At 35.6% G+C, this 14675-nt stretch overlaps 1 protein-coding gene across 1 annotated transcript in view; it reads right to left on the bottom strand.

Moving 5' to 3' along the window:
- Positions 1-800: 800 nt before the first annotated feature.
- Positions 801-14675, bottom strand: part of HINT1 (histidine triad nucleotide binding protein 1) — a 94381-nt gene continuing 80506 nt past the window's right edge. The window contains exon 3 of the mRNA XM_027098541.1: positions 801-4151. Coding sequence (XP_026954342.1) covers positions 4123-4151 — 29 coding nt within the window. The 3' untranslated portion in view covers positions 801-4122. The remainder of the gene's footprint in view (positions 4152-14675) is intronic.

Raw genomic sequence — 14675 nt, 5'->3', positions numbered from 1 at the left:
CTAGGTGATATCTCCTTGTGAAATCATTTCTGGGCCTTGTGCTTTTTTTGTAGGGTAGAAATTTGATAACTTTATTCTGTCTATGGAAAATGGTTTGCTCAAGCTGTCTATCTTGATTGGAGTCAATTTTAGTAAATTGTGTTTTCCTAAATAATCATTGATTATTTTATATAGACATTAAATTTTTTGCATAAATTGTGTAGTCTGTTCTGATTGTTTTAATTTCTTCTGCTTCTTAAATTCTGTTTATATTATTATGTTACGTTTATATTATTATTACTCTTTAAGAAACAGAGGAATTTCAGATTGTATTTCCCCCTTTACTCAAGAATTATTTCACACAGTGCTTCCTTTAATAGATATTGAGGAATTTTCTGATTTTGTTATTAATTTTTGGTTTTACTGCATTGTCATCAAAGAATGTTTTTTCTGTTATTTTTATTTTATGGAACTTACTGAGCTTATCTTTACGACTTGATATTTGGTAAATAGTTGTACATGTTCCATTTGTGTTGAAGAAGAAGAAATATTCTCTATTTGGGCTTACAGAGGACAGTATCTATTCTAATACTTACCTTATTGGTACTGTTGTATAGGTCTTGTATATCCTTGCCTATTTACTGTCTACTTGATTTGTTTTGGACTGAGAGTTATGACAGTGTCTCCTCTTTTTAGTGGGTTTCTCTCTGTTTACCCTTTACTTCCTTTTAATTTTTGCTTTATGAATGTGATTTCTGTGTTTCTGGTACATAGATTTTCATGAATATTGTATCTTCTTTGTGAATTGTGGCTTTTAGTTTGTCAAGAGAAAATTCAGAGAGGTTTACTTGATGTGGATATTTTATTGAGCAAGAAACAAACTGCTCATGAATAGGGAGACTTCAAACCAGAAAGTGGTATGAACCTCAGAGGCTTGTTATTACAGGATGGCTTATAAAGTGAGAATGAACAAGTTGTTTAACCTCACAGTGATTGGTTGTTAGAATGGAGGTTTCCAGACAACAAGGGATTGGTTACAAGTGATTTTCTTCTATCATTTTAGGAAGATAACTTAAGTTTCCTTTGTGATTATCAGATGTCTTTACAAGAAATAATCTAAGTTTCACTTCCATTCACTTACAAGAACCTATGTAAGTTTCACATGCATAAACTAGATTGAGTTTTGCATATGTGGCTAAACTAGTTTTGTCTGCTTGGGAGACCTTCAAGCCTAATTTCCATTTTATTTTAACAAGTATTACATACTGTATGTTTTTTTTTAACATCCAACGCCTTTTGGTCTGAATTCTAGTCTGTTTGATATCAGGAAATAGCTCCTGTTTTCTTATTGTTTTCATTTGTCTTTTATACCTTTGTTCATCCATTTATTTTTAGGCTTTCTGAATTACTTTATTAGAGGTAATATCTCTTGCGTACAACATAAAGTTGGCTTTTGCTTTGCAAAAATTCCATGTTTTATTAAATAGACATCTAAGCAATTGTTATTTTATCTTAAGGCAACGGGGTGTAAGGAATTACAGGAGTCAGGGGATTATCAGTTACATGCAGTAGGAAGAACACTTTATGTTACCACATTGCACTGTTTCTTTCCCTTGATATATGTTATGTAGTTGGTTTTAATTGAGTCACTTTAAGGGCAGAGTGAATTTTTTTAAGTTTGCATTTTGCAGGAAAATAAGCACCAAAAAAGAATGAAAAAAGGATTTGGAACATGTTGCTCTAAGGGCGAATCTCAAAGAATATAAAGTATTTAAAATTTGGGAGATCAGGTTCTACTTCTACAGTATATTTCCTATTTACTATCAGTAAATCTTTGGATTACCACGTTAAACTCTCTAAACCTCAGTTTCACTATAGAGAAACTAAGGATAAAATTAGCCCTGCTACCTTCCTTTCAAAAATTCTGTACCCATCAAAATGTCCATCTCCATTATCCATTTTTCATAAGGTCCCATTCCATTACCAAACTCAGGTCTGGCTGCTCGCCACTCAAAAATCAATACCCGAGAGGCAGTTATTGGTCAAAAGGAAAGTTGCTGTTAATCAGAATGCCGGCAATCTGGGGAGAAAGGCAGACTCATGTCCTCCCAAAACCCAACTCTGAAGATTCTGCTCAGCCATGAAAGTTCTTAAAGGGAAAAGGAGAAGTAATCTCAATTAATCATTGAGATAGAGGATCAAATTTGTAGCCATCTCCCACTGCGTGGAGGCTTGTCAACTCCTTGTGATCTTTCTTTAGATGCTATCTTGTTCACACAGTTTGTTCATGAGATTACTAAAGGGGAAGCTAGGGAAGAAATCTGATCATCTGATAATTACTTATTCTTCATTTCTTCTTCTTTGATCTAAGGAAAGAATCAGCAGGTTAGGCAAGGTATTGTGTGATCAAAAGATTTGAAAAGTGTGCTTGGGCCAGACATGAGTGGAGCATGGGGGTGCATGGTTTAAGGTTAGTTACAATATAGCTTTCCTAAAGTGACAAGGGAAAAGGGATTTTCTGCTGAGAGTGGTTTCCTGCAAAGAGCTGCTTACAGATTCCCCCAGTCAGATATCATTCCATTTCTATGGGATTGGGGACGAAGCTGTATCTTCTGTAATTGCTTTATACTGAAAAATGGCGTTGAAGTCTTAGAGTGAAAGATATCGATATGGGTTTGAGGCATCTCTTTGCCGACAGTTTTAGTTGCCCCCTTACATATACGGGCAGAACAAAGTACAATTATTTTGCTGCCCACAAAGGTATAGATTATTATGAGTGATAGTGTTAATCCCGTTCTCTTCAGGCCAGTTTTTAGAATTGTGCTAGCCATAGATGCAGTACTGCTCAGGATGGAGCAGCTTATGTCACGGCTCCAATCTGACCATTATGAAGTTAGCTTTTTCCCTCTGGTGGCAGTTATAGTATCTGTAAAATAACTCAGGAATGCATATCAGACCCTGAGTCTGCGACTCTGTTGTCCTAATCATTAACTGCTTGAGCCTGCTCTTCTGTAATTCAGGGAGGCCTGGGAGATTTCAGCTTTTCTACAAAGAGGCAGGGGACATAGAGGGCCTTTGTACCAGTGTTGGGGGTGGGGTGACAGGGTGTGCTGCAGGGTTCTGCTTGGTTCCAACTCCCTAACAAAAATTTGGTCATGCTACTTATCTTATATATCTTCTATAATGACTTTCCTTTCTCTTTATGTATTTAAATAATTGAAATATTTTTATAAAATAATAACTCTAAACACCTTATACTTGGTAGTATTCTGCTCTACCCTTCTTCTGAGCTCTAGTCCTCTGGAGGTAAACACTCAGAATTTTCTGGGTTTTGTTTGTGTATGTGGCAGGGGGCAGGGGGTGGTACTTATTTACCTTCATTCCTCTAAGTAATATGAACACACTACTATTTCTTGGTTTATCAATTTGAGACAGTTGCTTCCTATTGCTTCTCCACTATGAAAAATGAGGATTAACTCAAATGGAACATCATCTTTTCTTCCCTTCCCAATATTTAATAGTTGTAACATTATTTTTGATTTTTCCTACTTCTAGCTTTAAATAATGTGCTTATATCTCTCCTTACTGCTCCATCAGTTTTAGGCACAACCAAACTTATTCCTTGCACCCTACCATTCCCTCTCAGCACTCCTTCCTAATTGCATCTTGAACTCTTTCAGCTCCACCTGTCATATATATGGTTATGGTTGATACAGTTCACATTCTCCTCTGTTAACATAATTACCTGTTTATGGAAAAGTCATAGGAAGAGATTGATTTTAAAGGATGAGCTCAAATGAACAGTATTTATATTATTGTCTTATTTTTATATTGGTAATATATTCCAGTTACATCCCCTTTTCTGGGTTTTAATACTTGTGCTCCTCAAAGGAGTATGTTCCTAGGATCAAGGTTAAATAGATTACTTTCATTTAAAATCTACCTTTGTAGCTTGTTTCATTTTTGGACTGTAAGTTTCTTACATTTCTGTTTTCTTGTTGAGAGAGTTTATCATTTCCCAAATATCTTCCACCTGTTTTCAGGGGTTACCAACTGTTTGATTCCATTTCATTCTTCTTCTTGGAGATACTCTTTTAGGAGCTTCACTTTCTCTTCTAACGTGGACCCATTCAAGGCTGCTATTCAACTAGTGCCTACCAGTACAACTGTACCTGTTTGAAAACAATGAAATATTTGTATGTCAGAAGCAAAATATTTTAATAGTATCTATAACAAATAGTAAAATTAATTAGATACATAAGTTTACATACAAATGCATTAATTCAAGTATTGTCACAGGATGCTGTGATGACCACTGTAAATGGGCCTCCCTTCTATCACAGCAACTTCTGAGAAGCTACCTGCCACTTAGATCCAGGTAGGCAATATAGCATTCTTTACAAAGTACTCTGTGGTTTAGGCTAGTTGTTCATTTTTATACTCTAAATAATTTTATACTTTGTGTGTTAACACCCTAATCCTTGCACAAAGTTGTTAGTGAATTGTTTTAATATTCATAAAATCAAGAATTAATAATGAAATATTAAAACTATCTTTTCCATTTAAAAAAAAAACACTGCCTTTTCCCTTTTTTATTTTTTTTGCCTCCTGGGCAGTGCTGTCATTTCATTTAAATGTCTGATTTTCCTTTTATTTTCAGAGAGTACACCTGAGGTCTTTTCTTCATAAAAAAATGCAGAGATGATAAAATCTGAGTCCTTGCATTTCTGCAAATAAATTTATGAAACAGTCAAACTTAATTGATAGTTGGGCTGAGCACAGAATCATAAATAACATATCTATTTTTTCACACTCTGAAGATATCACTTCCTGTTTTCGCATCCATTGTTGCTGATCCTCTTAGCAGATCCAGTTTTTTTACCCACTGTATTTTAGGTGCTAATGCTAATCTGAGACTGATTGTTTTGTTGATGACATTGCTCAAAGGACCCTTTCGATATAAATATTATGACTCTGAGGTATTTTCTTATATTACTTGTTTGATAATTTCCTCCCTCTTTTTTCTCACTTCTTTCTTTTAGACTTCCTAATAGCTGAATGATGAAATGATGTTCTCTCTCTCATGATGCTGTATTTCTCAACATTTTCGCTTTGTTTCCGTTCTTCCTTCACATGCTAAGAAATGTGTTCCATGTAATTATCCTGTTTTCCATTAAATTTTTCATTTTGGAAATCATTACTTCTAATTAATTGTTCACTTTGTCATTGTTCCCTTTCCACTGCACAATATACAGATAAGCAGTAGTCAGTCCACTTATATGATAACTGAATTTGAAACCAGGCGACAAGTATCCTAGTAAGAATGTTTCACAACTGCTTTTCTTATGCAGATTGTCTACTTTACTCTTCCTTTTCATGCAATTCCTTCATTTACTTTCCTATTCCTTTTTAATTTTTTTTCAGTCTTCATCTAAGATCTTTAGTTTTCTTTCCGTTCTATATAGAATTCTCTTATCCATTTTTTTGTTTGTTTCTTTAATGTTTCCACATGGCAGAATATCATGAAATCTAGAGTAGTGGCTATCTTAAAATGATCATGTATTTCACATTTTATTTTCTAGCATAACTTGATGCACCCTCTTCCTTTTTCTTCTTCCTGCTTTCAGTTTGAGTGTGAGTGAATCTTTTTGTGGAATTTTAGGCTTCCAGTGTCTCCATGCTGGTTTGCAAAACAGTAAAACATGTATAAAAGATGACTAAGATAAGGACGGTTATATTTATTCTATACATAATTTAGGTAACCCAAGGAAACTTGGAAGCATTAAAAATGAGTACTGCTGACTGTAGGTTAATTGTAGATCAGGAAGGGCATTTTCTATTGAAACAACGCATTTAAGAAGTTTGAGACATTTTTAACTCTATTATCATAGCTTTGAAAAATCTGAAGAAAGATGCAGGAAGTGACTTTAATAAATTAAATTTAATAATTCTACACATAACTTTTTCTTAAAGATTTATTACTTATTTATTTAATTTATTTATTTTTGGCTGCATCGGGACTTAGTTGGGGCAAACAGGATCTTCGTTGAGGCATGCAGGAATCTTTCATTGCATTTTGTGGGTTCTTCCTTGTGGTGCACGGCCTTCTCTCTAGTTTTGGCATGCAGGTTTTCTCTTTAGCTGTGGCATGCAGGCTCCAGAGCATGTGGGCTCTGTAGTTGCAGCAGGTGGGCTCTAGTTGAGGCGCTGGAGCTCAGTAGTTGTGGCACCCTGGGTTAGTTGCCCCGCGCATGTGGGATCTTAGTTCCCTGACCAGGGATCGAACCTGTGTTCCCTGCGTGTAAGACATGTCTTACACGCAGTCATATAAGTGGACTGTCATATAAGTGGACTGACTACTGCTTATCTGTATATTGTGCAGTGGAAAGGGAACAATTGGACCATAAGGGAAGTTCCTATAACTTTTTTATTATTCTGGAAAAGTCATAATTGTCTACTGAATATTATGATCCTCAATTAAGAATAGTTTAACTTTAAGTTTTTTTCTAGTTCTGTTTACATTAATCAGCATCACTGTTTTGCAATAAAGTAAGATCAGAGAACCACTTGGGGAGAATAATCTTTTCTAATATATGTTAGTTGAAGTTGCTTTAATTAAGTCCAAATTGCATGCTAAATACAAAATGACAGGTCCCATAGCAGGCCTAGCTGAAGGCCAAATGCAGTCCACATCTTATTATTATTATTAAATTTTGGCATTCAAACGTCTCCCTCCTTTCTTTCCCCACAAAAGTCATTGTTCCTTTGCAAAAGGTGAAATAAGTGCACCAAAAAAATCTATTAGATGAGAAACCAACTTCTTGACTCCTCTGATTTACAGAGTGTTAGCAAGAAAATTCACAAGAAAGCAATACAATTAATCGTGGCCTCAAATGCCTCAGGACCCACCGTAGCCTGTCAAAGGTCATTGTAAAGAACATACATCACAGTGCCATCTGATATCTCTTTATAGCCAGTTAAATAGAAGCGGTTACCTATTTCAGTTGAGCCACAAATTCAATTCCCTGCAGTAATTTGAGATAAATTTCTTTAGTGTGCTCTTGTATTTTCCCCAGTCTATATGTCATTTAGGACTGAGCAAAGAGGAATAGTTTGTGTAGCTGAATGCCTGGACAAATGTAAAACGAGGCAACGTATGTGATTATTCCTCCACCAGTTGTGATATTGTCTTGCCCACAAAGGTAATAATGCTGTGCTACTTGGAACCGTGAATTCTGCTGCCAGATGGAAGCTGCACTAACCATCTAATGGACCCATCATCCAAACCTTGGAAGAGACAGAAACACCTTTCACCCCCACGGTCCTTGAAGTGTAATAGAAATACTTGCTGGAGGCATAGGTTCCTTTGCATTGTTTCAGGAAGAAAGGTGTCTTTCTTGAGGACAAAGAGGAGGGGAGTTTGTGGAACTGTGATCTTTCACACAGCAACTGAAAAACTTATTCTGGGATACAGGGAATGAGAGTAAGAGAAAACCTGACAAGAATCAGTGTCTGTGTTTCGTGACTCAAAAAACAAAATGCAGTATCTTTCATTAGATGATAAAGTGAGAGGTTAAACTGCCACTGCTCCTTTCTCTTCTCTTCATCTGGGTTCAAATTAATTACAGTTTTAGTTCAGATCTATGGTACAATGAACTAGAATTCTCTTATCTACAGAGTCACGCATTCAGGCCTATGCTCTAGTGAGGAATGCTTATCATGCTATATATTTCTTTTTAAAATCATCTGTATTGGACTTCCCCGTTGGCGCAGTGGTTAAGAATCTGCCTGCCAATGCGGGGGACGCGGGCTCGAGCCCTGGTCCGGGAAGATCCCACATGCCTTGGAGCAACTAAGCCCATGCGCCGCAATTACTGAGCTTGCTCTCTAGAGCCCGCGTGCCACAACTACTGAAGCCCACGCGCCTAAAGCCCATGCTCAGCAACAAAAGAAGCCACCGCAATGAGAAGCCCGCGCACCACAACCAGAGAAAGCCCGGGTGCAGCAAAGAAGACCCAGTGAAGCGAAAATAAATTAATTAATTAAAAAAAGAAATCATCTGTATTCATTTCAAATTTAGAGATTTCCCCACCCCCCAAGATTTTGCTGGTCAGGATTTTCAGGTAAACTTCAGTCAACACCTATTTGAGCACCCAATAATGATATGAAAACCTGGACACAGGAATTTTCAAACTGATGATCTGGATACATTATCGGTACAGACACATTGACCACATTGAATATTTCTACCTCATCCACACTGACCAGTCTAGGTGCCCCAATAGGCCTGACCCAATAGTTCATACCAAGCATCTAGTGTGAGTATACCCTTCATTCCCTTTACCATCTCAGCTAGATCTGACGCATTGATGTTGGGGAAGAAGTTGAGTTTGAGATGCTTAAAATTTCCAGCAGGCCAACTTCTCTCTACTTGTATTTATAAAAAAATGTGGTCCTCAGTTAATTACTCTAGGCTCTGAATGCAAAAGCTTCCAGGAATCACATAAAAACAATGCCTGTTGTTCTTTCTTTTCTTTTGTAAAGGTTGCTGCTTACTGGACGCTGGCAAGTAGTGTTTGGCTTGAGACAGGAGTACAATTCAGAGTATTTATTTACTCAATCTTTTAGAAATCAATCTTGGAAGTTCTACAAAGATGACTCCTATTTTAAACTTAACAATGCCTATGTATAAGAATTGGGCATTTTGATAGAGTCTCCTTCTGTAACTTGTTTTTAGTAATGGAAAAATATATGAGCCTATGTCAAAATTTTAATCATTGGACTCAAGTGTGATGTCTTAGAGGAATTACGTTGCCAATAGTGTTTTTAATGAAATATATTCATGTACTCATTTGATTAATAATTATAAAGATCTCTAGTATGGTATAATTTACATTTAGTACAGGTGGCTCAGGTGAACAAATTTGAGTAACAATTCCTTTCTGTTTGCTGCAGCATCTTTTCATTTCTTTGTTACAGAAGGAGTTATAGGATACCTGGCATAACTTCATCAGCCTCACCTATGGAACGTTGACTGCTTTGCCTGTAACGTGTTTGGTATTACGTTTAACATGTTTGATCAGTTTTAGCTATGACAGTTATGGTTTTGTGCTCCTGTAAAACTGAAGGTCATTTTAAAAAAGAAAGATGATTTGCTTTATCTGAGAAAGAACAGACAGAATCCTTTCACGAGGCCTTCTTTTTTTTTCTTCTTTTTCTCAGTGGGAATGAAAAAGAAGCTGCCTTAGTGGGTGCTATTCATATTACGCTGCCACCATTACTCGGCTTGCTCTCAAATTAGGTGTGGGCATGCATGTATTCTTGGAATAAAAGAGCCAGTATCACCTGAATACTGCTTTTCACAAAATACAGAGATAAAATGACTTGTCTCCTTTACTGATTTCCTAGGCAGAAGCATAAACACATGAATAAATACTCATTCAGAATTGACCTTCACGAAAACTTCTGTGAATTAACGCCTCACACAGATGCTCTGAATTTAAAGATTAGGTGATTTAAAGTAACACAAAAATACTAGACTCTGGTTAAACTTTAGAAAGTTATTCATCAATTCTGTTATTCTTTCCCATCCTAAGAACAAATAATTTAGTATCATGTTCTTATTCCAACTTCTTCTCTATAGCAGGATCTCTAGGGTATCTAGTTTTATTTCCACACATAACAAGACCTCTCTCACAAGGAATGAGACTTAAGCACGTCAAAAAGTATTTTCTATGAAGTTTTGTGACACTGTAATGGAAATTCTGTTACTATAATGAAGATAACAGATACCTCCTAGTTGACAACTCAGAAATATTCATGGGAAAATGAATTGTGATTTGGAGTTAAATCAGCTGTAGATTTAACTTCTGCTTGCTTTGTCACTGCATATTATTTTCAAACAGTGTAAATTACTAGGAACAACTAAAAATTTAAAAGGATTTAATATCATACAGTGACAGGAAAAATAGAGAACATGCTTAGTGGCACATTAATTAACGCTAAATTCAAATTGAATTCTATATAACAGTCTACAAATGCATTGGGGAGTTGGTTTTTAATCTTTGCAAACATAGTGAATAATATAAATTAATGATAGGGCACTGAGAATGCTGTTAGATGTGTTAGAATATCCAAAGGAAAGCAACTGCTTATTAAAAAATTTCTCTGCAGGCAAAGTACAACTCATAATTGACAGCAAAAAGGTAGAAAGAAAGGCAGTGTCATAAGCCTTATGAAGCTTTTGCTCAGAACTCTAAATTAGAAAAGCTTTCCTTCCACACTTCCACCCCGTGGAACCTATTGAAACCCTATTTTTGTGTCTGAAGTTCACTAATGGAAAGGAGCTGAAAAAAGATGGAAATATAGACAGTAAGTCCTTTCTTTAGGAGAGAATATAAACATGCGTGCACAGGCAAACAGAAAACCTTATGGAGGTACATATACCTTTAACTGCACACATGGCTTTATTTGAGGGCCATTGTGAGAGATTCTGGCTATCAGGACCCACTCTAAGGTCAGGCCCTTCCAAGGAGCAAACTCATCTCATTGACCCCAGAAGTCCTGACTTCTTTCATCTGATCCCATCAACTCTTAAAATTTGGTCAAAACTGGAAAGCCGTCTCTCCTTTCTCTGCTCAGATTCCTGGATTTTAATTTGTCATCCTGTTCTCTTTTCTCCCCTTTCTTTGTTTTCTCTTGAAAATCTTCCCTGCCCCTGACCTGACACAAGCTCATGCCCTCAGATTCTCCTTACCAAGGAACCTGTGCCTTTGGCCAGGTGTCTCTACGCAACTACATGTGTGGTTATATCCGTTGGGGGCTTCCTGTTCTCCTCTGGTGTCTCCACCTCTCTTGAACAAATTCTTCAGGCATAGTTTGATATTAACCCTAATTACACAAGGGTATGTCTGGGAATGAGAAGCAACTAATATGAAAATAAATGCTTGTGGGAAAGATGTGCAAATTCACTTGGAAATGTTAAGCAAATGTCAGTTTATTATTCTAAGCTGAAATGCAAATATACCCCATCTTGATTTCACCTTGACCACTTACTAAAACTTAGTGAAATTATTGGCATGTTAATGGATTTTCTGTCAGGTAAATCCATGAAACAACCTAGGCTGTTAAACCTTTCAATAAATAATTTTGAGTCACACAGGTTTAAATATGAATAATTAAGGCTTTTTTTATACTATACGAATTGCATGGAGATATAGATACAATTGTAAATATTCCCTGAATTGTTCCTTTATGAATTAGGATAGTGATAACATTTGAACTTTGAAATGGAAAGAAGCAAACCTCACATTCAGCCATTGTCTTTCACTAGTTTGAGTTTGTGGATTTATATGTGTTGTATTTTGTAAAAAATAAAAACAGTATGAGAAAAGAGCTTAACAGGGAGGAAAACTGAAGAAATATTTCCCTCAAGTTAGTTCTTTTCTGTAACAAATATATAAATATACATATATATATATATTTTTAAGAAGCTTTCTCAACTTAAACTCACCACATAAAAATTGGAGAATATCATGGAAACTGATTATTTCTGGAATATCCCAGGATATTACTTATTAAATTTTTCCTAGGAAAATCCATTTTGATTTAAGCGTAAACTCTGGATCAGATACTTCTATAGGCTATGAATATATGGATTATTTACCAGGGTAGGACTTTTTAGAAGTTGTTCGTACATAAAATGTCCCATCCTTGATACATAAACCTGAACTGGAACTAAACCTGCAGGGTATTCATGACAATTCATACAAAGTCAGAATTATGCAAAGAAGTGCACCCTTGCCTACTAAAAATGGAAAACACTGTCGCTACCAATGTCCCTGCTCACTATTAAGACAGGCAGCCTTCAGCAATTAAAAGTTTTTCTTCAAGAAACTCAATATGCTTATTAAGCATCTGCGCTTCGTGTCCCTGAGGGAAAGTTTACCTTCCTAGCCTACTCCTCCCTCTTCCTTCAGATTCTTGGCTCCCCTTGATTACTTTCCCTCCCCTTGATTACTTTTGCTGCTTTTTTCTGCCTCTATGTTTTTCTCAAACCGTATGAGTGTTTCGTCATTAAAAGACCTGCTTACGTTTTCCCTCTACCTTGAAGCTTTGGCAGATCGCCTCAGAGCTTGTTCCCCCAGCTGCACGTATGAGCTCTTGTGGTCTACACAGATCATTTATTGGGCCTTTATCATTAATGCTTAAGTATAAGTAGGTTTTTTTGGCATTAGTTTTTCTCTCCATTCAGGTGGCAAACTTCCTAAGTGCACAAGGATCCTGATTTTTAAAATCACCCCCACCTTCTACTATGTGCCTTATTTGTTGTGTATACAGAATAGAAACTAGTTTTTTGATTGATTGCAAGAAGGGATTAAAAATACCCTGAACATTTCACACAAATGTTCATGTTCTCTGAGTCCAGCTTGAACTCTGCTTAAACTGAAGTGTTAGGTGTTTATTCATACACCATATGTACAGTGCTACTCAAAGAGTAGCCTGCAGACGCCTGGTGGGGCATGAACTGTTGGTTAGCAGTCCCTGCCCCGATAAGGAGTTGCATCACAATGTAAATAGACTATGTCACTAAGCACACTGTAGAGTTCAGCTGACTTTTTTTTGTTTTTTATTTTTTGTTTTTAGATTTATAAGAATAATCCTTTATTTCATCATTGAGAAATATTTTCTATTTTGCAAGGTAATTTATAAAGAGGCCAAGTTTCTAGATCCGAAGAGGTTATTTTCCTAAGGATGTATTTCAGGAAATACCAGAGGATTGCTTGCTTTCATTTTACTGTAGTTGAAAACATATTTTTAATAAAATGGAGTAAAAAACAACCCACAAACTTTGTGTTCTAGAATTTCCTTTTGTATTACACTCTTTTTACAGTCTGTTCCCAATAAATGTTTATTTCAATTGGAAATTTTTAAGATCAAAAGGAAATAACAAATACTTGGTCCAGATTTACCTGTCTCTCAGAATGTTAGTTACTTTAACATCTCAGTGTGTAGAGTGTCGATCTTCTGTTTGAGTTTAGTTTGTATTTATATGACCTGTTTAGCTTATGGTGATCAAATATTTTGTTTTGTCATCACCTAGAATTAATATTATTATTTCTTCAGAATCACCTCCTATGACACTTGAAGGAGTTCAGGTCGACAGGGAGTTCATGAATTGTCTGCTTTTGAACAACTTATTGTGGAATTGGTATGGCATGACGACAGCTGGCCTTTTTTGAAACTCATTTCTAAAATCCAGGTAATATTACTAGACTTTATGAAATGTGTTCATGTATATTATCTGATTTAGTCTGCATGGCAACTTTTTTTTTTTTTTAAAAGCAGGACTTTCTCAGTGAAGAAAGCAATGACAAACTGAGATAAAAATTCTGTTTTTATAATAAGGATAACAGACGCCCTCTAGTTGACAGTTCTGATATATTAATGGGAAAATGAATTGTGATTTATTTGATTTACATTCCAGAAAAAGCTTATCTCATGTCAGACCGTAACAAATGGTTCACAACTGCCGCTTGGGCAGCCCTGGTCTTACTTGATGAGTACGTTAGAGTGTAAGCACATCACATACCATTTGTATAATGCTATGCATAAATTGTACTTTCTTGAACGTATAATTTTCTTAAGACTGTTTCTTCATCTACAAAATAAGGATAATCATATTGTCTTTATAGAATTTTCATAAGGATTAAAAATTTTTAATGTGTGAATAGCTTTTAGCCTAGGATCTGATATGTATTATCACTAAGTGAATGGTGCCTATGATTATTAATTAAGCTATATCTTATGTGCTACGTGCCATTCTAGCAGAATATATGAGTTAATTATGAAATGTTAACATATTTATTATATTTAATTATTAGTATAATTAAAAGAAAACATTTAAGTCTACTAAATATACTTTTAAGAAAGCAGTGAACAGTTTCTCATGGCAAGACACAGACTGGAAGATATGAACAGGTTCTATCAAGACAAAATTGCTTTCATAAAAAGGAAATCCTGTCATATGCAACAATAAGAATGAACCTGGAGGACATTATGCTAAGTGAAATAAGCCAGCCACAGAAGGACAAATATTGCACGATTCCGCTTATATGAGGTGTCTTAAGGAGCCAAACTCATAGAAGTAGCAAGTAGAATTGTGGCTGCCATGGGCCAGGGGGAGGGAAAGTGGGAAGCTCCTATTCAACAAGTATAAAATGTCAGTTATACAAGATGATTTAGTTCTAGAGATCTTCTGTACAACATTGTACACATAGTTTAAAAGGCTGTATTGTACACTTAAAATTTTGTTAAGAGGGTATATTTCATGTTAAGTGTTCTTACCACAATTTTTTTAAAAGGTGCATACTGCATTGTAGGCACTTTTATGCAGTACCTCAGGTTCAAAAAGGGAAATTATGTTATGCATTGTAGAAATTCTAAAGTTAATTTCTTTTTTATTTAACTTTTATTTTTAATGAGGTTTACTTGACATATATTAGTTTCAGGTATACAGCATAATAATTCCATATTTGTAGATATCATGAAATGATCACCACAGTAAGTCTAGTTAACATCCATTGCCGTACACAGTTATAGAATTTTTTTCTTGTGATGAGAACTTTCAAGTGATTATTAGCAACTTTCAAATATGCAGTACAGTATTGTTGTTTTAAAGAAACTCTTAATGCATG

The sequence above is a fragment of the Aethalodelphis obliquidens genome, unplaced genomic scaffold (assembly GCF_003676395.1).
Source record: "Aethalodelphis obliquidens isolate GAN/ISIS:26980383/991018 unplaced genomic scaffold, ASM367639v1 scaffold4, whole genome shotgun sequence".
NCBI classification, from domain to species: Eukaryota; Metazoa; Chordata; class Mammalia; order Artiodactyla; family Delphinidae; genus Aethalodelphis; species Aethalodelphis obliquidens.
The sequence above is the reverse complement of the archived record's forward strand: the minus strand, read 5'-3'. Positions and strand labels throughout refer to the sequence as shown.